The 23,832-nt window shown below is 35.8% G+C and overlaps 1 protein-coding gene and 1 non-coding gene across 2 annotated transcripts in view; both read left to right on the forward strand.

The window, feature by feature from the left end:
* LOC140169797 (orexin receptor type 2-like) overlaps positions 1–19,599 on the forward strand; it is a 193,279-nt gene extending 173,680 nt beyond the window's left edge. Inside the window, 2 exon segments of the mRNA XM_072193099.1 lie at positions 15,817–16,097; positions 18,760–19,599. Of these exon segments, the coding sequence (XP_072049200.1) occupies positions 15,817–16,055 (239 nt within the window). The 3' untranslated portion in view covers positions 16,056–16,097; positions 18,760–19,599.
* Positions 19,600–23,488: 3,889 nt separating this feature from the next.
* Positions 23,489–23,562, forward strand: Trnap-cgg (transfer RNA proline (anticodon CGG)). The gene has a single exon. It is a non-coding gene; the product is annotated as a tRNA-Pro (tRNA).
* Positions 23,563–23,832: the final 270 nt, after the last annotated feature.

Raw genomic sequence — 23,832 nt, forward strand, 5'->3', positions numbered from 1 at the left:
TTTGGGCAGGGTATCAATTTTGAGGTTTTTACATATATTAAATATAAAGATATGTTGCTCCACAACGCCGTTTTCCCCCAATGAAATCGGACATTCCTAAGCGAAGATATTGAATTCGTAAGTTATGGTATTATAAAATTGGAAATTGAGATATCAGCCTTTGAAAATATTATTGACAATGTTGAGATTAGGAATTACCTTGAAAAATGTCTTTAAAAAATACCAATTGCCAGTTATATTCCGGTCTGAAACTATCAGACAATATTTGTAACATTAATAACATCACAAATTCGCAACAAACCCAAATTGTGAAAAAAAATCCATTTACGATCATGCCCAAAAGTGTCTCCTTTTGACATGACACGTCACATTTTGCGTGAATGGCTTTGAACACATTTTAGATTATTTTAAAAATTACAAAATAATTATTTAAATAGGTGCCCAAAATAATTATAGTAATGAAGACGTCATATAATGTATAAAGCTTTTTATGTGTCAGAAAAAAGTATTCGGGGGGAGGACCCGACCGAGGTCGAACTTTACCAACAAAATTTGTCTTTTTTCAGGGGAAATACGCATAAAAAATTGCAACGAGTGTCAACTTGTAATGTAATAATTTATTATTCTCTTCGAATGGAGTTAGACTTGTTTTTGCAATTGATATGCCTTTCAATAATCTCATTTACAGGTAACCTACATTCATAAAGCTGTGTTTTAAATATGTTCTCTTCTAAATTAGATCTGCTTTCTTTGATATTGGTTAGCACTTCACACTGCACAATTAACAATGATTAAAATAATCAAATTGCATTGATGTTCGATAGTGTGTGATGTTAAAATGTCTGTATGGGTAGCAAATAGAATGTCAGTGATCATTACAAGGCCAACTTTAGATATCGCCATATATTTTGTTGCATACGTAGTACGTATCGCCATACAAACATTGGCAAATTACTTGAATTACTTTAACATTTGCCAGCAATGTTATTACATTACAAGTTTCGGAATAACACCACAATTCACAGCACACATACAAAATCGTTCATTTCACTATGTCGTAGAGTCTCATTAATACAATAATTTCATTAACAGGTGTCAACAATATAACCTACATTCACACAGATTCAAAGAACTACCCATATCAAAATATAATAGGTATCGGGATAGTATCTGATACTAATACCGGAATAGTACCCGCTACCTAGTGGGATATTAGTATCGGTATAGTATCCGGATATGTTTCACATGCAAATTTTTTGTCCATATATGGACATATAGTATCGGGATAGTATCCGATACTGTTACTGGGAGACACTGATAAATAGTATCGGAATAGTGTCCGATACTAGTATCGGGATAGTACCTGATACTAGTATCGGGATAGTGTCTGATACTATTTGTTTCGCATGTAAATTGTTTTGCCCAAATATGGTCATAGAGATATGTCCAGAGATTTACATGGTATATGGACAAGGTCACTGGAAAATTTCAAATGATTATAGTTATACATACATTAAATGTGAAATGTGTAGCAATTGATTATTGTACATACATGCAGCATTGAAATTTGTGGCAAAAAGCAATTGAAAATGTACACTATGAATGCTCAATTGCATGCTAAAACATATAATATACACATTCACATTTTAATATTGCATGCATTGAGCACCATTTTGTCTTGGGTGCAGAATTCAACATACTCCGTGGTTTGATATAGCCTACATTGTACGATGTTCTTAAGCTTATACTAAATTTAGATAAAATATAAAGTTCTGTTCAAAAACTGTCACCCAATACAACCATACCTGTATTGTGAAGTCCAGAAATAGAACACACTGTACATTCCGTGTACAACTGTATATATTATCCTTTGAATCAGAGGAACTCATTCCTTGCCTGTATAGCAATTTGGCTCCAACCGATATGGCAGTTATTCTAATTAGTCATGTGACATGGATTGGCGCCAGCTGAAAGCGGGTACTATTCCGATACTATATAGTATCAGATACTAGTATCGGAATAGTATCGGAATAGTAGCACTATACCGATACTAGTATCCAACTAGTATCTGCTAGCAGATACTTTCGGATAGCTCCAGAATACCTACCGGATACTATCCCGTATAGTAGCCGCAACTATACCGATACCTTTTCTTTTTGCTATGGGTACTTGCAAAACGTGTTCATTTCTCGATACGTCGCTTATAATCTAATTTCATTGTATTTTATTGACATTAATGCTATTACGTGTGCCACATGGCACATTGCAGTAAGTCATTTAGAAGACTTATTCCCTGATAAATACAGAACTATTTTTTATTAAAAAATATTATCCTGTTTTGATAAACAGAATCTAGCTAAACCTTCATCATTTTAGCTAGTTCTATTAAAGTCACGTTTTAATAGTTCTGTAATTTGAGGGAAAAGGGGCAAAAACATGCAATTTTACACGATTTCTTACAATTTCAGTCATAAATTGCAATGACTTGGCACAAGTCTAAGCATTAAAAATTGGGAGTAAAGGCTATGAGTTCCCTCATGAATTTAGCTTTTTATGTTGATAATCGGTTATAAAATAATATTAGAAAATGTGAAAAGAAAAGTAGAATGCAAACCATGATAGTCTGTTATTTGTAATTTCTTACAACTAGTCCAAATATTGGCAGTTTCCTTTATGCAATTTTTGACGAAATAGAGTTACATGTGGTTTTGAAGTTATTGGATGAAGACAAACATTTTGACAATTGTTTTTGACATTTGGCCCCCTCCCCATGGAGGTCACGTGAAGAGTCAAGAGGGGTCAAAAATGATACATTGTCCAATGTCGTCAAGAGACATGTCAAATTACTCGTCTCATCACAATGATTACGAAAATATATAATTTATCATACATTTTAAGCTCGGTTGATGAGTTAGAGGGTCACTTCCGGTTAAAGCTCAACTGAGGTCAAAATTTAAATAACCTTCAAATTCAACAAACAAGGTGTCAAATTGTGACACGATCTGGTCCAAGGGGGCCAAAGGCGGCAAATTGGAAATTGAGATAAAGGCAAAAATATGGAGTAAAAAAGCAATAAAATGCATAACAAAATGCACATCACAAAGCTTCAGAACTTTACAAACAAGTATGCTAGAACTTTGGTGTTTTCAGTATGATAGCCTATTGTTTTTAATAATTAAAAGTAACTCAATTTCCAATCAAACCTCCTTTGGCCCCTATGGAGCAGATCATGTCACAATTGCTCGTCTTTGCACATAGAATACCAATATGGGTAATTATTTCCAACATCTGCATTCAGCTTTGAGTTACGTCGTATAAGCTTTTATTTCAATCCGAGCGCAAGAAGAACATAAGTGCAAAAATGGTCAATCGATCAATATCGATCAATATTACAGATATTTACTTCGTTGATATACAAAATGATTCTTCTTGCCTATACCCATGTACCTGAGAAGTATCAATATTATGGCTTTTTTTTGGTTTCCAAATTATCTTATTTAAAAAAATTTAAACGATCATATCTCAAAATGCCAAATATGGACTTACGGTCTTCTTACGCTCAGGTCTTCAATTGTTGCAGTGACGATCTGTATACAGCTGATGATTTCTGCTGCTTTACAACGGAGTTTCTTCAGTTATCAGATCGTCAAACAAGTTGTATTCATGGTTTTCCCCGCTTTCTAATGGTGATCAAAGAAAGAGATTTCACCAAGTCGAAAGGCCTAGTTGTTATACCTAATGTGGAGGCTGTTTCAGAGCGCATTTCCAGAGTTTTTTAAAATCTTATAACATCTCCATAGCCATGAAGCCCAATTGTATATACATTGCACAATATCCGTCATATCCTGGTCCATAGGACAAGCGAGGTCCCCATTATACCATGGTCGTCATCTATTTAATCCCATGTAAAAACTGTGATTTGTCATACATTGGTTAGACAGGAAGAAATTTCGTTAAACATTTGGAGGAGCACAAAACCGAGGCAGAGAAAATTGGTGACAACATAAAAACTAGAGCCACCAGAAAGGCATCCGAATCTCTTGTTCACAAGTTGATCATTATTGACCATGACGTAGACAACAACCACGTCAACAATAAGGAGAGGGTAGAATCGTTGGCAAAGAGAGTGATAGATATCAAAGATGAACTAAGGAGGCATTTACCATTAGAAAGCGGGGAAAACCTTGAACAAAACCGATGTCTTTGACGATCTGATAACTGAAGAAAAATCAACTGGCAACCCCGTTGTCAGATGTGATATCAGTCCTAGTACACAAATGGGGATCGTGGGCTTGAGATGCGAGAGGTCTAAGGTTCGAATCCCGTGAGTACCAATGTGACTTATTTGTTCATCTCCTCTTCATTTTCGTGTCTTTTTTAATTTTCCCATAGCAAAAAGCAGTGTCCGGTGTTAGGGTTAATGAAAACAAAATAAACAACGTGGTGTTTTAACACGTTGTGAAAGAGTTAAGCAGTACCAGATTCACTAGCCACCAGTCTAGACGGTTGACCACATCTTATGGTCTGACAGTGGCAGTGTTAGGTTATCCCCAAGTGGCTGGTAGCTAAGTCACTCATCTAAATGAGCCCTGAACGCAATGTGGCAGACGTTGTCTCAATAAGAACGCAATAGAATTTGATGAAATTTGATTATTTCCCAGTGCGAAGTGCCTAATGAACAAGATAACGGATTTTTTCGAGATTATGAACATCATCGAGGAATGAACACGTTTTATAAATAGTTCTTTGAATATGTGTGAATGTAGGTTATATTTGTGACACCTCTTCATGTGGGGGAAGAAGAAGAAGAAGAAGAAGAAGAAGAAGAAGAAGAAGAAAGTAGAAGAGTAGTACGCGAAAAGGAGAAGAGAAAGCAGCAAAAACAGGTGGTGAAGAACACGAAGAAGAAAGAACGCACAGTAGGAGTAGGAGAGGAAGAAAGCTAGAAAAAAAAAGACAAAACAACAAAATAAATGTGCTTGTCTTTAATTAGCCACCTTCTTTACTAATTGACATGTTTGTATTGAATATAAGACCCACATGATTTCAACTTTGCATGTTAATGTGTATAAAAGTGAACCTCTTGGAAGGGTTACGTCAACAGCCTTGTAATATAATGCCTTTCAAATGATAGAGAAGTATGGGCAAATAATATATTCTTATTTAAATAAAATTTCACCGTCGTCTTAATGTATTTTATCATGTTCAGCCAAACACTCTAGCCGATAGAAATAATGTTATTGTGATGTTGAACTAATAGCATGTGTTTTTATTGTAATTTACTGTGTGTATTTCAGTTGCAAGAATTGAATTATTTATTATTTTGTTGGGTAAAGTACTTTTTGTAAAATACATTTTTACAAAAAGTACTTTACCCAACAAAATAATAAATAATTCAATTCTTGCAACTGAAATATACACAGTAAATTTACTTGAAATGTCACTGATAACTTTTTATCATGTAAGATATCGGTCAGGTACTTCTAATCTAAAGTCCGTTTTATTCTGAAATGAACTAAGAAATAGAACTACACAATAACACAAGCCTTGAAGTATTTTGTTATGTTGCAATATCTGAATAACTTAACATTTTTCCATAAATTGAAACCTTTATAACTCTAGACTATTCAATGGTAAAGCAGTTAACATAATGCATCTGACATAATAAAGATAATAATATTGTGCTATTGAAATCAATAAAACAGTTTCTAATTGTGATAGTACTGAACATATTGGAACGTGTTGGCTACAAGCCTGTTCCCAAACTCTAATTTATTGTACCACACTTTTCGCTCCGTATTACTATTTAAACAGCATATTTCAACTTAGAAGGGTGAAAATATCATTCAAAATCTATTTCAAGTGTTGATGTTGCGCAAACGAATAAAGGTGCCAGTTATGATCACCCAATACGCGTACTCTTTAGATCTGATTTAAGGCCTAATTTGTTAAAATTGGTTAAGAATTTATACGGTGATCTAAAAAAAAGTGGGTAATGGTAAATCCAACTGACGAGGACACAAACACATCAAGGATCAATAAATGATACAAGAAGATACATGTACCTTGATTATGAACAACTGGAAAGAAAAAGAGCAAGATAAACCAACTTGACGTAGGAGACAAGTAAAATACAGACTAGACAGTACGCAGTACAGCAAATGCAGGCACTAGAAGTAGGTATAGTTCGATAGCCAAAAGGTACCAATTCAAAGGCTCACAGAAGTCTGGGCCTACAAAAACAACTTTGATCAATGGTAATGCAAAAGTACACAAGAATAATTGATGCAAATCACTGCACACTTAAACGAACATAAGCCAAACAAACAATGTAGGCACAAAAACAGGCAAAGTTCGATGGTCAAAAATTACCAAATCCAGAGCCCACAGAAGTATCAGGATAACAGTACAAGAGTACACTGGAAGCGATGAAATACACTGCGCACATACCAGACAAACTAAAGCAAACAGACAAAAAACCAAAAACTACATGCTGTAGTTTAAAACAAATTCAAGTAAAAAAAACTAAAGGCAAGTTTAAACTGAATTCAGAAGCAAACAAGTCAACAGACTCAGACTCAATGAGAGCAAGTTTACTACAGGAAAACACTAGCTGCAACATGACATGAACGGTTTAAAATTCAACAATAGCCCATCATATTCTATCCAAATTGCTATTGGTTTCGAAATGGAATCGTATTTTCAGGAGGAGATTAATTTTGTAAATTAGAGTTCGTTCGAATTATAAATAGAATGAACTTGACCTCGGCTACAAATAACGTTATTGAAAAACGGTCATGATTTGCTTCAGCTTATTACTTCTTGTCACTCTTATGTTTTATACACTCATCATTTTATTTTCAGTGTTTGACTCTAATTATACTTTCACTATTTAAAGGTTAATAACTGCGCATCGGTTATTTGGAGGGCATTGTGAAAAATCTAAATACAGCGTGTCCCAAAAGTAACTTAACATTGTGAATTTGCCATATCTCAAATATTGCCTACTTCATACCAAAATGGAGAACATATTCACATAGATTGATCTTTTAGAATTATTCTGATACCAAAAACAGCATTATTGATGACCCCTTGACCTTACTGTGCGACTGTACATATGTGTGTATCAAACCCACAAAAGCAAGCTTATATGTTCTTTTTTCAAGCACATGAATGATGTGCTTCCCTCAACAATAGAGTTGGTTCACTCACTGCACACGCTACATTTAGGTATGAACATTCATGGATTACATGGCCTAGCGTAAGTGTGAATGCTGTTTTAGATTATAATTAGGATATATTGACATTATTAAACTTTACTTTAAAACAGTTGAATTGAAGATGAATTTCCAATAGATCAACGGATTCAGATTCTTTGCAGAGACAAAGTCGGACAAACTCACTCAAGCAAAGTATAAGGAACATTTTAATGTAAATTATGCACCCAGCCGAAATACAATCCAGCAACTAGTGCAGGAATTCCTATCAACTGGAACTGTTCATAATCTACCTCGGGCAGGACGTGGATTAACAGAGGGATCGGCTACAAACATCGATGTCATACGAAGAGTGGTGGCGAAAAGCCCAAGACGATCAGTACGTCGACTTTCAATGGAGAACAACGTACCGCGTACAAATGTTCTTCGAACCCTCAGAAAAGATCTTAAGCAGTTTCCATATAACATCCAGATAAATGAAGATTACGCATTGAAAACAAACAAACAAACAATCAAACAAACACAGCAAAATTAAACAAAACAGATTTGAAAACGATAACACGTTATATCGTGTTATCACGTCTAAAATGACGATACATATTTTACGTTTATAAAAGTGGGTTTTACGGTACGGTAGATATCCATTAATTTCATGCCAAGAGGTCATGACCACATAGGCATGTTTGGTATCGTAACATTTCTAAAAGAATTATCTACATACTGTGCAATATTTATAAACAACACTATTAACACAATGCAAGTTATGGCCAATTCACAATGTTAAGTTACTTTTGGGACACCCTGTATTTTGCCTTTGGAACCGAGGGATATTCCGAGGTCCAAAGCAAAATGTTTAGATTTTTCACAATGCCCGACATATTACCGATGCAATGATCTGTTTACTTTACAAAATAACACAAAATTTTCCTCAAAAGTTTTTAAAAATAAACAATTTTTACATCTTCCCTTTCCCAAAATCGACCAGGCTAAAACAAGATGACCAATAACAAAAGTGCGTATCATAATCTGTGCAAATATGGCGCAATCCAAATACGGCAGCCAGCGCTCGCGCAGTTTGTTGAATGTACAATACGGCGAACGCGGAAGTCAATTGACCTCGATTTGCGTTCGCGTTTTCACAAAAAATAAAATATGATTGGATCGCACGCATCGCGTTTATTAATGAGCTTATGAATCATTTTCAGACAACTGCGTATGTTGTTTTCTGTAGAAACTGGGCAAGTTATGAAAATACAGTACAATTATTAATCATTTATTTACTTTTAAATGGACCCTTTATTTAAGAAATAAAGGGTAATGCTTTATCCTTTACACCCAAATAATGTGTCCGAGGCAGTAAAAACGTAAATAATGGGTGAGGTGCAGCCGAAGCCATTATTTAAACGTTTGTACTGCCGAGGACACATTATTTGCGTGTAACGGACATTTCTATTCTATTACCAGAAATGCTGCACCCTTTATTTCTATTCTATTACCAGAAAATAGTGCATTTTTGGGCACAAATATTTTAAGTTGTTTACTTCAAGGTGGAGCGCGTACGCGTAAGTGGCAGCGCGTATCGCGGAAATATTGCACGCGTAACCAAGCGTGATGCTGTGCGTAGAATTTGTTACGGCGCTCGACCCATTATTGCAGAATAATGGGCTCTCACGTGACGCGTTTCAACCAATCAGAGTGCGCGATTTTGAATAATGGGTCGTGGAGGTAATAGAATTAAAAATAGTGCACTTTTTATTTGAGCCTATCTGGTTTCTTTGTGTCAAACTAGAATCGAATAAATTGTCCCAGACAATAGAGAGGTAGCGATGTTCAATACGCCTTGCGTCTTATGATATGGTCGTTTTAGTGTTGGTGGGGAAAGTTGTTTTTTTTGCTCATGTAGTGGGGGAAGTTTTTTTTTTTCAAAAACTTCCTCCCCCCTCCCTTGAAGTCTAATGGTGCGTCCCTTACTAAAAAATGTTTATACTACTTTTGGGCAGGTAACGTGTCCTTACATATTACACTATTCTATTACAATAGTCATGACCTTGGCATGTTGGACACTTTAACTGTAATGGATTATGTTTTGCCATAAAATATTGAGCGTGTGTAACACCATATGAATAAATCCAGATGTGTTGTTAACTCTTTAACGGATTTAAACCTTCCCCTTGTAACGCCTGAATACATGTCAGATTACCGTTGAGATTAACTCTAGGCATATTGCAACGTACATAACATGGCTTAATAGGAGCCTTGACATGGTCCAGGATTAATGATATAGTAGAAGTTATTGACTTCCTTAGTAATATCTGGGGTCCAGTATCTACAGCTAATATGGCATTAGGTCATTGTGTATTCTATTTTCCCTCAAGCAAAATTCATCTGTAAAGTGAGACCATATCCTATCTTACTAATTATCGCTGTAGATGCTACCCTAGCGACATCCTGTAAACACTCGCAACGAGAATTCATTCGATTATTAAAAATCCTGTGGATGTTTTTGCAGCTGATATGATATCGTCGGCCGTATCACATGGTGACATATTTGCGAAATACGCATTTCAAGAAAATAACAAAAAATGTTGCATAATCTTGATTAAAACGTTATTGTCGATTAAAATCTAGTTAAAAGTAATGCAAATATACCATATTTTAAATTTCACTTATTACTATCAGACAATTACGCAAACAATCAATATCAAATAAAATACGTCACTATGTGAAAATGGCAATTTCGCCGTTCAAATACGTCGTGTAAATACGTCACTATGTGAAACGGCAAATTCTTCAAATTGCAGATACTACATACTGGACGAAGTTTAGATGGTCGTCGTTATGTGATACAGACATTTCAAGGTTTTTCAAATATGGCATTATCAAATTAATTAATATCTTACTAAGACACTTTGAGGTATGGTCTGTGGTGGATATTATACATAAAAACATAACAAACTACATGTAATGTACCAATTTTCTCAAAAATATTTAGAAAGTACACTTTTTTACTGACTTAAGATTAAATTTAAAAAAATATTGATATATTATCTTTATCTTAATACAATTTCGATTTTTACAGTCAAGACTGACGAATCGAGCAAAATATGGATGCTGCCATATTAAATCTTTCAAATATCATATTTATATTTTAGACAATGTTGCCCAACTTTATGTGCACATTTTTGTAAGTAAGACTCGTAGGTTCGAAGAAATTGAACACGCTATTTCACTTCAGGTATTTTTTCTGCACTTCCCACCATAGATTGATCTAAGATCAATCTCCTTTCTTGTTAGAAGAACTTTTTTATGAACAAGGAAGTTATAATGCCAAAAGAGCAAAGGAAGATCTAGAATACTGCACAAATACCTGTGAGTCAACACTCCGCATGCAGAAATTGTTAAACACATTCGCAAAGCTGTATGCTACCATGCAAGTTAACTACAGTCATGCTTCAGTATTTCACTTTCTGTTATATTTTTTTTAATCACTACTCTCACTGAAATCATCATCCAGTTAATCAAGGTATGATGAATAAAGTACATTATATACCTCATATATAGATTCCTGTCATCTGATTGGTTGAAAGTGCAGTCATTGAATTAACTATGCCCGCAAAATGAACTATGGACCGGTCCATGGAAATAAAGTATGGACCGGTCACGTGCGTCACGATCAAACTGCGCGTTTTTCCCAGCGTAAAATGATAATACGCACGCGTTAATGTTTTCACGCGCTATAATTACGCAGAAATCGCAGATTGTAATCTGTGTGCCGTTCGCATTGAAAATATTAATTTCTCTTCCTAAAATCGATGCTTTTAACCAAACAGATGACAAGAATCTTAAGATTTGGTATATAAAACAAATATTGACTGCTTTTTATTCGGGGCATGGTTAAAATTATAGGCCCGCGGTGATCTCAAAACCATGACTATGCCCTCGGCTACGCCTCGGGGCATAGTCATGGTTTTGAGAGCACCTTGGGCCTATACTTTTAACCATGCCCCTTATAGCAGTCAATATTTGTATAATATAAAAACACGTCCAATCAATCAAGTGCAAGGCATCATAATATTAAGATAGTAATTACACGCCAGTCTCTCCGGGCAGGATATCATTAACTTTAATGCTTTATTGACTCGGTACACTTACACGCAATATTTCATGTGGTATTCGGTGGTGGCATCGAACTAGGATAAGGGGCTAATGTAGGGGGGGGGGGTCTTAGAAATTTAATTCCAAAAATAGGGGGGTCATAGTTTTTTTACACCAAAAATAGGATGGTTATAAAATTATTAAAAGCTGGTGACTCAAATTTTTGGCGCCCTACCCGTGCATTCTTTTAACTTACAATCAAAATGTGTGCACATTCTTTAGTTGTATAACAAAAACATTTTTGTGAGCTCCGCGCCATAGTTCTAATAATGAATCATGTGTAGGTGAAAAGGGTGGTCAAAAACTTTTTACCCCCTCCCCCCTTCCAAAGAAAATGTGATCCCCCTAACTGAAGATGTTCTAGATGAATGGGAATCTAGTTTTCATATTGCTTGAAACCCAAGCTGCGAAAACAAAGAACAAAGAAAAGTAAGTCGAGCGAAATCGCTCTTCATTCACTATGTCTATGAAATGAACAAATTACAAGTTTGCATACAGATAACCTCAATCACCCAGATGAGGAGCATGTACATCAGATGACATACATCAGTCCAGCTTTCCAGATATACAGTTTCACACCTGAGCCAATTAGATGTTAATGTTGTAGCTAGGTAACATACTGGGAGGTAGACCCTAATTTTGACCATAGTGTGTCTTGATGAATTACCGCCCTTGTCAGCTACAGGAATGATTGTTACAGAAGTTTGTAGCAATGACTTGTCTTTATACATGTATGGCCGTGACAATAATATTTGACATGTTCTCACATATACAAGATCTACGTTTCCTTCTTCAAAAACATATACAAGCTCAACGAAGAAAAAAATAAACGGAAAGTTTGAGAAACGATTTCCTGAAAATTCAATTAAACACGCGCGTGAAAACCTCGCCATTAGCATTATACTAGGGGGGGTCATTAGGACCAACTTTTTTTTTTACCCATCTTAAAATATGTAGATGACCTATCTAAACAAGAAAACAACAATGAAACTTTTTTTTAAAAAGTTCTAACCCCCCTGTACATACCCTCTGAAAGTTTGAAATTAAGGTTGCCGAATTCGGCAGACTTGCACTGCTTTTAACACAGGGAATTCAATGACCTACACACTTGTATTGCTATAACATAGGTTATCGCTGATGAAATGGTAATCTTAGAGTCCACAATTGTTAGTTCACATACTTGAGCAGTTTATAGGTTATAAAATATGTACTTTATTTTATATAGTGGCATAGGGAGGGTGGTGTTAAGGGGGGGGGTGCTGTGTAATATTTTCCACATATTAGCCTAAAGCAACCTAACCTATAAGGCGAGTAGCATCTACTGCATTATTTTGAAATCAACATGTTTTACACCATCAGCCTTTGATGTGACATTTCAAATAAAGTTTTAAGGTGAATAAGTGGTTACTGACAGGTTTTTCTTATAATGCTTCATCAGTCTAGGGGAAAATATCACTTGTTTTTGGCATTTTCAGTTTAACTGTTAGCTACTGTTCTCTATTATCTTGTTTCTTGTCTATACCACCTGTATTTTGTAAAGGGTGTATTCGTAGTTTTGAGTGAGTTTAAGTCCTTAATTCTGCTAGAATCAACTGCAATGTTTGAGATCTCTTTAGCTCCAATGCCTTGTCCTCCTAGCTGTTTCATGTTCCAAACCTTATAGGCCTATAACGTTGTACAACTGGCTCTTCTCTTTGACTATCATGACTATGCCTGGTGGTCTCTTTTCTATTAACCTTTAGGTCTACATGACTTAAGTCTGCTGATTCAGCAGTTTTGTACTTACTAGAGTATTATTTAGTTATTGTTTAGGTGGTCATACAAATCGGAGATCCTAATGTACTACTGCTTGCCAAGGGTTTCCTCCGGTAAAAAGGAGGTATAGTTGGATTCAGGGAGCAGAAGACAATTATGATCATCATGCGTTTCAAGTATGAATACTGCAAAACTTGAATAGGCACCAGTCCATAACATAGCAGCAGAAAGAAGCTGGGTTCATAAACTATGAACTTTGGTCTTATGGGGCTAATCAACTCAAATCTGTTTCATCCTAGCTCATCCTCACATTTAAAATGTAGATCAGCAGACTTGATATAAAACCGTACAGCATAATTGCACAACGCATGTGATATTCCAAAAATAATTGGAAGTTTGAACATGAAACAGGATCGAGATACTTAAAAGGAGAGCATGGAAGCCGAAGAGAACTCAAACATTGCAGTTGATATTAGGAGGATTAAGGAGTTACAATTGGTACAAAAAATATAGGTGGACCCTGTACAAGTGCAGATTAGGACAAGTAGGCCTATCGAAAGCATTGAGATTGATGACACTCAAGATATACTTCTGCATTAATAATGCATTAGGCCTATGCCGAAAAAATATTTTAGACTGCTGAAGCATTATAAAAAAATGCCAACAATCACCCCAACAAACTTTATTTGAAACAACATTACATCATGTAATCATTGATGATTTCAATGTAGCAGTAGATATCTTACTTGACAAAAAGGTTGGATTATATGAAAAACAATAATTATTTTATTAATTTTACATACTTCCTAAGGAACTTAAATACACGTAGGCCTATTATGCCCCCCCCTCCAGAAATATTGACACCCACCCCTATAAAATTACATATTTTATTACCTAAACTGTTCAAAATGTAAACAAACTATAATGTGGACACTAAAATTATCATTTCATCAGTGATAACCTATGTTATAGCAATGCATGTCTGTCAGTTAGAAATTCCCTGTGTTAAAAGCAGTGCAAGTCTGCCGAATTCGGCGACCTTAATTTGAAACTTTCAGAGGGTATGTACAGGGGGGTTAGCAGTTTCGAATTTTTTTTCTTTTTCTTGATTAATTATCTATTAGGGTTGGTACATATTTTGAGGAGGGTAAAAAAATAATAAGTGTAATTTTGTAAAATACTAGCCCCCCCTAATTATACTGAAATGAAACTTAAATCTCAGTCGAGACCATTGAATTATGGAACATGACTCTTACCTTTAAGGCCTTGTCCTTATAGTATAAGGGCAAGGCATTAAAACAAACCGCGAAGGTGACAATGACATTGAAAGCAGTATTAAGAATCATGTTCAAAAATCCAAGGTGTTTCTATATGGTACTAAGTATTGCCTGGTGGACTATAAAACTTACATCCCAAATCAAAACGCTTGTTGTTTACTTAAAGATACTGTATTTTGACTTTGAATCGCACTGATGAAAACACCTACCGGCCAAGTACAACATGTACAATGACAATATCTGCTTTGTAGTTTATGTATAGATACAATATTTTACCCTGGCAGGACCGTAAAGCAATGTTGCTCTTCTTTGCCAAAACGTCTCAGGGGTAAACATTCAATTATTTCGCAAAGAAATCGATTAATCTGCCCGAGCCCTGGAGACAACATGCCTTAATTGCTCAGTTGACTATTAGCATTATTATTCTGTTGCCTTAAGCCATTATTTTCGTAAACTGAAGCTCATCAATGGCTTTGTATTTGCGTGAATAATGTCGAAGTGATATTTGTTTGAAATGTTTAACAGTATTTTATTTATTTGTGAAATGTTTTATTCTTTTAAGATTTACAATTTAAATAGTGCAAGTTTTAATTTTGTGTGTCTTCCGTCTTCTTTGTGCACCAGTGGCGTAGCTACAGGTTGTGATGCTCACAGAAAATGATGCAGAATGGCGTCCCTCCCATTCCTGAAATTTTCGCCCGCAAATGTGCATAAATACCACTGTTTTAGCTACAATTAAGCTGATATTCGGTCGTCAAACTGTCTTGCAAATGACTATTAACTAAAAGTTTGACCTTCACCGCTTATGGGGGGTGCAGAATAGATCTAGTGGGAGCTGAATTGGTTGATATGGCGCCCCCTCCCAAAGACAGTGACCTATCTTTCCCCCTGACAACTACTGCGATGCCATTCTATTTCAACAATATGCTGTGTACCAACATAAATTAACAACAATGGATTATCCTGTTTCATCATTTGAAAGCTGTCTTTTGTATTTACTGCTGTTCCCTTTATCCGTATAGCGTTGTTGTTAAACTGCCACATATTCATTGAGTTCAATGCGGCGTTATCCTGAAAATTGTATTTTAAACTTTCATGAAAACTAAATTTACTTAAATGCGCATACTTTCGTTAAGTCTGTTTTAATTTTAAAACAACGCTGGATTGCTTTTAATTTTTAAAAAGTATTTTAATTAAATATTGAATTTTTCATGGAGAGTAACTAAAGCAAATTAAATATATGTCACCGAATTTTTCAGTATTTTCCGTCGTCATTCGCCTGGAGAACTTTACACCAGTCTTTTTTATAGCTTATTATCTTATTGCATCAAATACTGAAAATAATTCATTTTATGTTATCATGATACCCTCAAATAAATATTTTTGTCTCTTCTCTCTTTCTCTGTCTACAGCCAAATTTCGCCGAGAGTTTACCGCAGCATTTTCCTGTTTACCGTGTTGTCACAATACCTCGAGCCGAGGTAGGAATATCTACGGAACAAGTAATGCCCACTATCGGCGAAACTTATCCAACCGTTCCAGTAATCCCATGTCTGAGTATAGGTCCATGTCCAACACAGAGTACGTCCAATTGTCTAAAGTGGTTAACGGTAAAGGTGGTGGCTCACCTGCACAGGGACATGTGTGCTAGCAGCTGTTCTATTGTGTAAAAATATGTCCATTGTTATCACCGGTACGTACTCGTAGATTAGACATGACGATGTAATATATGGGGTTCACCCGTTAGTCCAACACCCCGCCAGTCCGAATATAAAATGCACAGCTTGCAGCTGCTGCTTCAATATAAAGGGAATTTTGTCTTGTTATTCGAGCTAGCGAGAGGTTGGACTAGCCAATAATGCCACCCCCCCCCCCCAATATGCTGACCCTTATAAAAACAACATTCGCGGGAGAATGACATGGGACATTTAGACCATATTCACCTATTCCGACCAAGGGCGTCAATCGCGAGGCAGGGGGTACATGTCCCCCATATTTCGGCAAAATGACCCATTCTTTGTTATTTTCAGTCACTTTTTGACAATCTATGTCGATTATCCCCCACACACATTTTAAGACGGATTGACAGTAATGATTGCGACGCAGATTGCTTCGTGCATTTTACCGTAGTGAACGCAAACCGTCACGTTCTAATGGTTGTTAACATTGTTTATCACAAAGTGAATACCACTTGCATTTTAGAAATAAAAGTAATATTTGTGCAAACCACTTGTTGCTCACAAACATTACGAAATGTCATATTATGCACCATGACATATATTGCAATTCCAGGAAGTATACACCCTGCATGACAAATCCTTAATGGGGAGCATCCGCTAGCCACAAGGCCCGCTAGTCATGAGGCTCAGTGTCATATGGGTCGTTAGTCACAATGCTCATATTAAAGTCATAAGGTCATTTTTTTAAATTATGATTAGCGAACCTTTTTTTCTGTTATGACTAGCTTCCTATTTAATATTATTAGTGAGCCTCTTTTTCTACAATAATCGGTGGTCTTGTGATTTATGAACCTTTTTATGACTAGCGAACATTTTTGCTTTGTTTATGACTAGCGAAATTACCTTGACAAGCAAGTAAAATTCAATACAACAAATAATTGATATGTTTGCCTAATACTATTTTCTTATTGTACAGTAGTTGATCTAAAACAACAGTCACAAGACTTACAATTTGCAGAGCTGTGGTAGCTTGCGACCTGCATCTACAGGTCTTCTTTAGCCACTGAAGAGATTATTCCACTTGACCTGCCTCTTGACTACCAGATATTGATTGGTTTTGGTCAAGTGACAAAATCTTGTTGTAAACAACTGGAAGATCATGGCGCCCCCGGTCTCTGTTGAGGTCGCTGCGAGTTCTCCTTATTTGGATCGCTTCTCTGACCCCTCTCCTAAACCAGTCTTCTTCACGGTCGAGAATGCGTACGCCATCCCAGTCGATGCTATGGTGATCCTTAGTGATGTGCTCACCAACTGGGGAAGTGGGGCGTTCATGTTCGCTAATACGTGTATTTTCTTATTGTATAAATTGTTTGGTTACAACCTGTATATGAGATTATATACCTCATATATAGATTCCTGTCATCTGATTGGTTGAAAGTGCAGTCATTGAATTAACTATGCCCGCAAAATGAACTATAGACCGGTCCATGGAAATGAACTATGGACCGGTCACGTGCGTCACGATCAAACTGCGCGTTTTTCCCAGCGTAAAATGATATTACGCACGCGTTAATGTTTTCACGCGTTATAATTACGCAGAAATCGCAGATTGTAATCTGTGTGGCGTTCGCATTGAAACTATTAATTTCTCTTCCCAAAATCGATGCTTTTAACCAAACAGATGACAAGAATCTATAAGATTTGGTATATAAAACAAATATTGACTGCTTTTTATTCGGGGCATGGTTAAAATTTTAGGCCCGCGGTGATCTCAAAACCATGACTATGCCCCTCGGCTACGCCTCGGGGCATAGTCATGGTTTTGAGATCACCTTGGGCCTATAATTTTAACCATGCCCCTCGTAGCAGTCAATATTTGTATACTATTAGACTAGCGATCTGTACCAACTTTATTCCGTCTGCATTTGATACCGTAGGATAGGTCTCATATTTGACATCAGTTTGGCTTTAAGACCCGTGGCATTCTGCAGTCAAACCAAATGTCATAAACAACACATGGACGAATGGAAAGGTTATCGCTTATGTGTCTTGCTAATATCCTGACCAGTCTACTACCTTGAATTCTTAAGGGAACATTTGATCATATTACTTCAGGAAAACTAACCGAACTTAGAGAAAGTTAGGAAATTAGAACATTGTCCTTGTCGTATTGTGCGTGTTTCTCTGGCCGATAACCAATCTGATCATAAAGCCTTAATTTGGAAACGAACTAAGTTAAAACTTCAAAACCGAACCGCTGATCGACCCTTCAGCGCCCTGGCAAATCTTGTATTGCGCATGTATATGCCGGTGCTGCTAGAGACCCAGCGGTGAGCGGTGAGGATTTGAAGCCATTTCTAAGTGGAACAAACATAAAATAAGAATAACAAAATATAATGTAGCTTTAAGATATTTTTTTATTAATCAAAATTGTATCAGAACCACATCTGGATATGGATTTTTTTAGACGAGAGTACTAAAGCGATCTATTATTACTCTTTCGATGAAGGAGACGTTATCGATATTATTATCAGTGGAAATTCGGCCATTGGCGCTTAACGCGTTCGACGCCTCGCATTAAAATGCACTTCAAAGTTTATGTACACGAACAGCGTGACACTTTTGCAAGATGGACTGGCAATCATTCTAACAAAAACTTGTCCCTTTGGTTTACAGGTGCTTTTGTATGAAGATACAGCGTTACGTTACCATGGTATAACGAAATCCAGACGTCAGACGGACGAAAACGAAGACGAATCTACAATGTAATTCGAAGAGTATACATAGTGTTCCTTTTTGTAGCTTTGTTGAATTAAAGTCTCAAATTTGGGCTTCTGCGAAGCGGGCTTTCTGAAATGGTATTTTGTTTTATTTTATTCGAATGGCCCGCCAGTCAAAGCTTTTGACATGTTTTGATGTAATTGCAGTACTAGCCCATTAGTTTGGAATTCTGAATAGCGGACCTTCAAACTATAGTCTATTTCGCTTCCTTGAGACGGTGACGTCAATGCGTGCTCCAGTGCGCGTATTATTGAATCGTCAAAGAACTGCGGTGTTTACACGCATCTATCTGTACACGCGCGAAGTAACTGCAGCAAAGTACTGACGTCACTCTCTGGAGGAAGTCGATGACTATAGCGGGTTTTCTGAGTAACGGAATTTCTGTCTGACCGGTGGCACCTTTTTAAACGTACCGCAATTACGCAAAGGTTAAAATGTAACACACTTTTAACACGGTGTTGGGAGTAATATGGCTGTTCGCGTGCCAACAGAGGCTGATTGCCATTGTTTCAGTACATATCTAGGACTGTTTCTGATCAAGTTTAAATTCGTGACTGTCCTGTGTAAACGACCATGAATATTTGTGTTTTGTATCACCTGTGTTGACTTTCGATAAAAATAAACGTAATCACTTGAAATGCTGCACATAACGATATTGAAAAAGACTTGGTGTCAAAGAATTGTCTTGACATGGCGCACGTGTTAAAGAAACTTTGTTTTTAAAAACAGCCGCCTCTCACAAAATTCCCGCGCCGAAATTGTCTAGGGCAATGACGTCATAGTTATTCGTGCTCAATTGTAGTCAGTCGTTATTGTCGGTGCCCAGGAATGTTGAATATCGCGTGTGAGAGACGGCTGTTTTTTTACGGTCAATATGAATTTGTTTTAAGTAAAACCACGTGATTTGTCTTTGATAATTATTTTTCTAATATAAAATGCATAATCTTGTTATTGTCGGAGACTTCCTTTCATGCTTTGATTTGTGAATGTATTTCATTAATTCATAACCGTTATGTTCTATAAAAAATTAATTTAATTGGAACAATCTATTAATGATGACACGCCACGATGTTTTTGACGGAAACCTACTTTTGTAATTCACTGGTAAATACGAGGGTCATTCATAAATTTCTACCTCCATCATCATATCTCTATTATCCTATGTGCTAGGATATTGAAATTACCTATTCTTATTCTCTTAAATCTAGGCTACAAACTAAACGTTATTTAATGAAAATGAGATTTTTGGTTGCTTAGATATGTTGATTAAAGCAAATACGGATTTGGTACGTCGGAAACGGTTAGTAAAGCATCTTACCGTAGCTTTTTAAGATGCGGTTGTCTCTCTGCTTACTCATTATAAATATTTTGTTCCGCCGGCAACCACTAGTCAAAATATTGGACCTGCCTGTCGTCTATCACACGGTAGATAATAGTAAATACAAATAGTTTATTTTATAAGTCTTGTTGACTACTTGAAAAACCTGTGTTGGATTACAGCCTTTTCACAGATTTTTCAACCGATCACAAATTTTTGTTTCCTAGTGATATTAACGAAGCATACTTAAATATAGGCAAAAAAATGATTTGTTGTGGTTGCAATTATATTATTTGTACATACAATTTATTTTTACATTACACCAAAGAAATGTACGATGTTACAAAGTATTTGTATTGACTTTGTGTTCCATTTGATTGTTTAAAATGTTTTAACAGTTTACTGGAAATATACTCGTAATGCTGTTGACCTTTAAGAGTACAGTGGCGTAACTTTACTTACTGTAGTTGGGCTGTGGTTGGGGGAGTACCGACCATGTTTTTAAATGTGATTTTCTAAATTTTCCAATCGATTGAGGTGGCACCCCGCCCCATACTGATATATATTGATAACGTCCCTAAAATATTATGGTTTATTAAATGCTGGGTGCATGTAATAGTTTACATTAGACATAAAACCTCAACATATTTATGCCATGTAGAGATGATTATTTTTCTGCGGTGTTAAGTTGAGAATCTTTTGAAATTCACTTTTTTACTTTTTTGCATTTTCATTTTAAATCCAGTTCATTATCAAGCCCATTATCAACTTATAGTCGAATTATCCAAGTGTCCCTAATTCATCATTTTGGATGACTCTCTCAAATTGGCCAATTAAATACAAGACTATAATAAAATTATCTTGAAAACATTTGATCTTCAGTGTTCAGCCTGCAAGTAAAATGTGTTTTTTTATGTTGACGGCAGTACTGTACATAATTTTATAAAGTAAAACTATTTTTCATATTCAGTAAAGAATTTGTAAAGAAGTAAAGAAGTTGTTTGACAACTATTGTGTTTAAGTTAGAAGTTGTATATTATTAAAGACCCATTCAGTGATCCCAGCGCAAGTGTAAAAAAAATAAAATTGTTTATAAATTGCTTAAAAGTGAAGGATGAGTCATTCAAATTGTCATTTGGTATTTTTGAAATGACAAATTTGGCACAAAACGAAGAAAACAGCAGTACTGACGAAGTTGTAGCCCCATTGAAATACATGTAGCTAATTTAGATACTGTCAGTATCTAAATTACATATTCGTGTAAAATGTCTTATTTTGTCTTAAATACACGGCTTTCGGCTGAACCACTCGCAGACTATGTTAGCACATCTATGCAATGACAAAGGTACCAAAATCTGAATTTAGATGATTTTTACCATCATCCGGATTAGCAAATCACTGAATGGGCCTTTAAGGGCTGGGGTATGAACGTTTGGACAGTATTTATTGTGGGACATTAGAGCACATCAGACATATCGAATTGCATTCTGAATACGAAGAATGTCATTCTGATATCAAATAATTTTTTGAAATTCGCAATTTAATACACATTTTATGGCAAATCATTAAAATTGATATTTTTGATATTTAACAGTACTTGAAGTAAACTTTATAAATCTGATGATTTATACTTAAAGTGTATGTAGGTGGGATGAAAAGCCGACGATCAATTGAAAATTTTGACCTTTCGTATTGAAGATATGGATTTTTTCCCAAAACACCAAAAAAATTAGGTCTTTTGGGGAAAAAATCCATATCTTCAATATGGAAGGTCAAAATTTTCAATTGACCGTCGGCTTTTCCTCCCTGTTACATACACTTTAAGAATATGTCATTAGATTTATATAATTTACTTCGAGGACTGTTATAATCAAAAATTTGAAAAATATCAATTTTTTATAATTTGTCATAAAATTTGTATTATATTGTGATTTTCAAAAAATGAAAATTATTTGATATCAAAAGACATGCTTCGTATTCAGAATGCAATTCGATAGGTCTGAGGTGCTCTCATGTCCCACAAAAAATACTGTCGAAACGCAATAAACGCTCATTTTAGATCCCTTAAGGTAATGTCCATTTTTTATTAATGGCAGGGAAAACCAAATAGATTTCGTTCGATACACTAAAACGTTCAAATATGGTATTCCTGTTTATATCCATACACCCACAATGGACAACATGATCTTAATCTCCCACACATGGGTGTAAATTTCAAAAGGAATCAGCTATTTATGAATATAACTCCATTTTGAAATTCAGTCCTTGTGTGGGAGATTAAGGTCATTTCATCCATAGGGGTGTATATTTCAACTGGAATAGCCAAATAAGCCGTCAAATTAATTCTTGTGTTAGTCTTACGACCATCACTTCGCTCATTTGAACGAAAACAATTTTAACTTACCACGAAGCTGATTTGGCATTCAAATTGGTTTATCATTATTGTTGTGTCAGTGTAATTGTAAATTCTAACTTAGATGCTGATAAAAATTTTTATTTTTTCACAATTGAAAATATCGACATTAAACCTCTCGATTCTGACTCCTTTTGGTTTATCAGGGGACGTTCATATAAGATACATCTTCTTGATATAAAATCTTCACCAAAAACACATTGAATGTTGTAGACTATAATGTAAACGATACTGTAACGTGACGGTCTTTGTACTTAACGTACTAAATTGTAATGCACAATGATAATTGTGATGCGATCAAGCTAAATCAGTCGGAACTCGGAAATATTGAATTTTTAGTTTCTTAGGAAAGTAAAAAGCATTCACAAAGCTGCATTTTGCAGAAATCCCCCCATTAAATTTAAATAATCAATTCCAAAAATATGAGCAATTAAAGAGTTTCCTTTGTTTGGCTATATCTCAAAATCAATATTTCCGAGTTCTGACTGATTTTGCTTGATCGCATCACAATTGACGCTTCTTTATTATATCCACCTGCACCTTAAGGTCACCTGAACCAATTTACATTGATGGATATCAGTGGTGTAGATTTCTTTGGAAATTACCAAATGGGGTTCATTTGGTCCGAAACCCACATACGAGGGGGTGGGTTGATTGTATTGATCATCCGTGCGGTTAGTATATAGTTGACTAGACCAGAAAATCTGAAGGATAAGTAATGGACGTTATCCACGTTACGTAGCATGTATATTTTGATACAGCCTGTATATTTGAACATACTGGTAAGATGAAAAAACAATGTCAAGCCCGAGCCACATTGGCATGACTTGCACGAAGGTGGTAGGGTTAAGTGACCGCTTATAGGTAGAATTCCCAGTCTGTCTAATCATGAAGCTCCCGTGGCCAAGTGGTTAAGGCGCTGGTCTCGGAAGCCAGAGGTCCTGGGTTCAATTCCCGGGCGGGATCACTTTTCCTCTTTCCTCCTTTAATCATTCTCGACGGCGAAACTGATAAAATTGCATCATATACAGTGCACAACTTATAAGTTCCCCCTACTGCTTTTTGAAATAAATCGAAAATTATTTAACGAAATGTAAAATTGAAAAAAGTTATGAGTAACCTTATTTGTTTTACAAATCTGGGCCAATTTGTAGTGTCACACATCATTACGTTTGGCCACAATGGTTCATTATGTAAAAAAAGAGGGAGTTTTAAAAGTTGCACCTGAGTCAATAGG

Source organism: Amphiura filiformis, chromosome 14 (genome assembly GCF_039555335.1).
Source record: "Amphiura filiformis chromosome 14, Afil_fr2py, whole genome shotgun sequence".
Taxonomy (NCBI): domain Eukaryota; kingdom Metazoa; phylum Echinodermata; class Ophiuroidea; order Amphilepidida; family Amphiuridae; genus Amphiura; species Amphiura filiformis.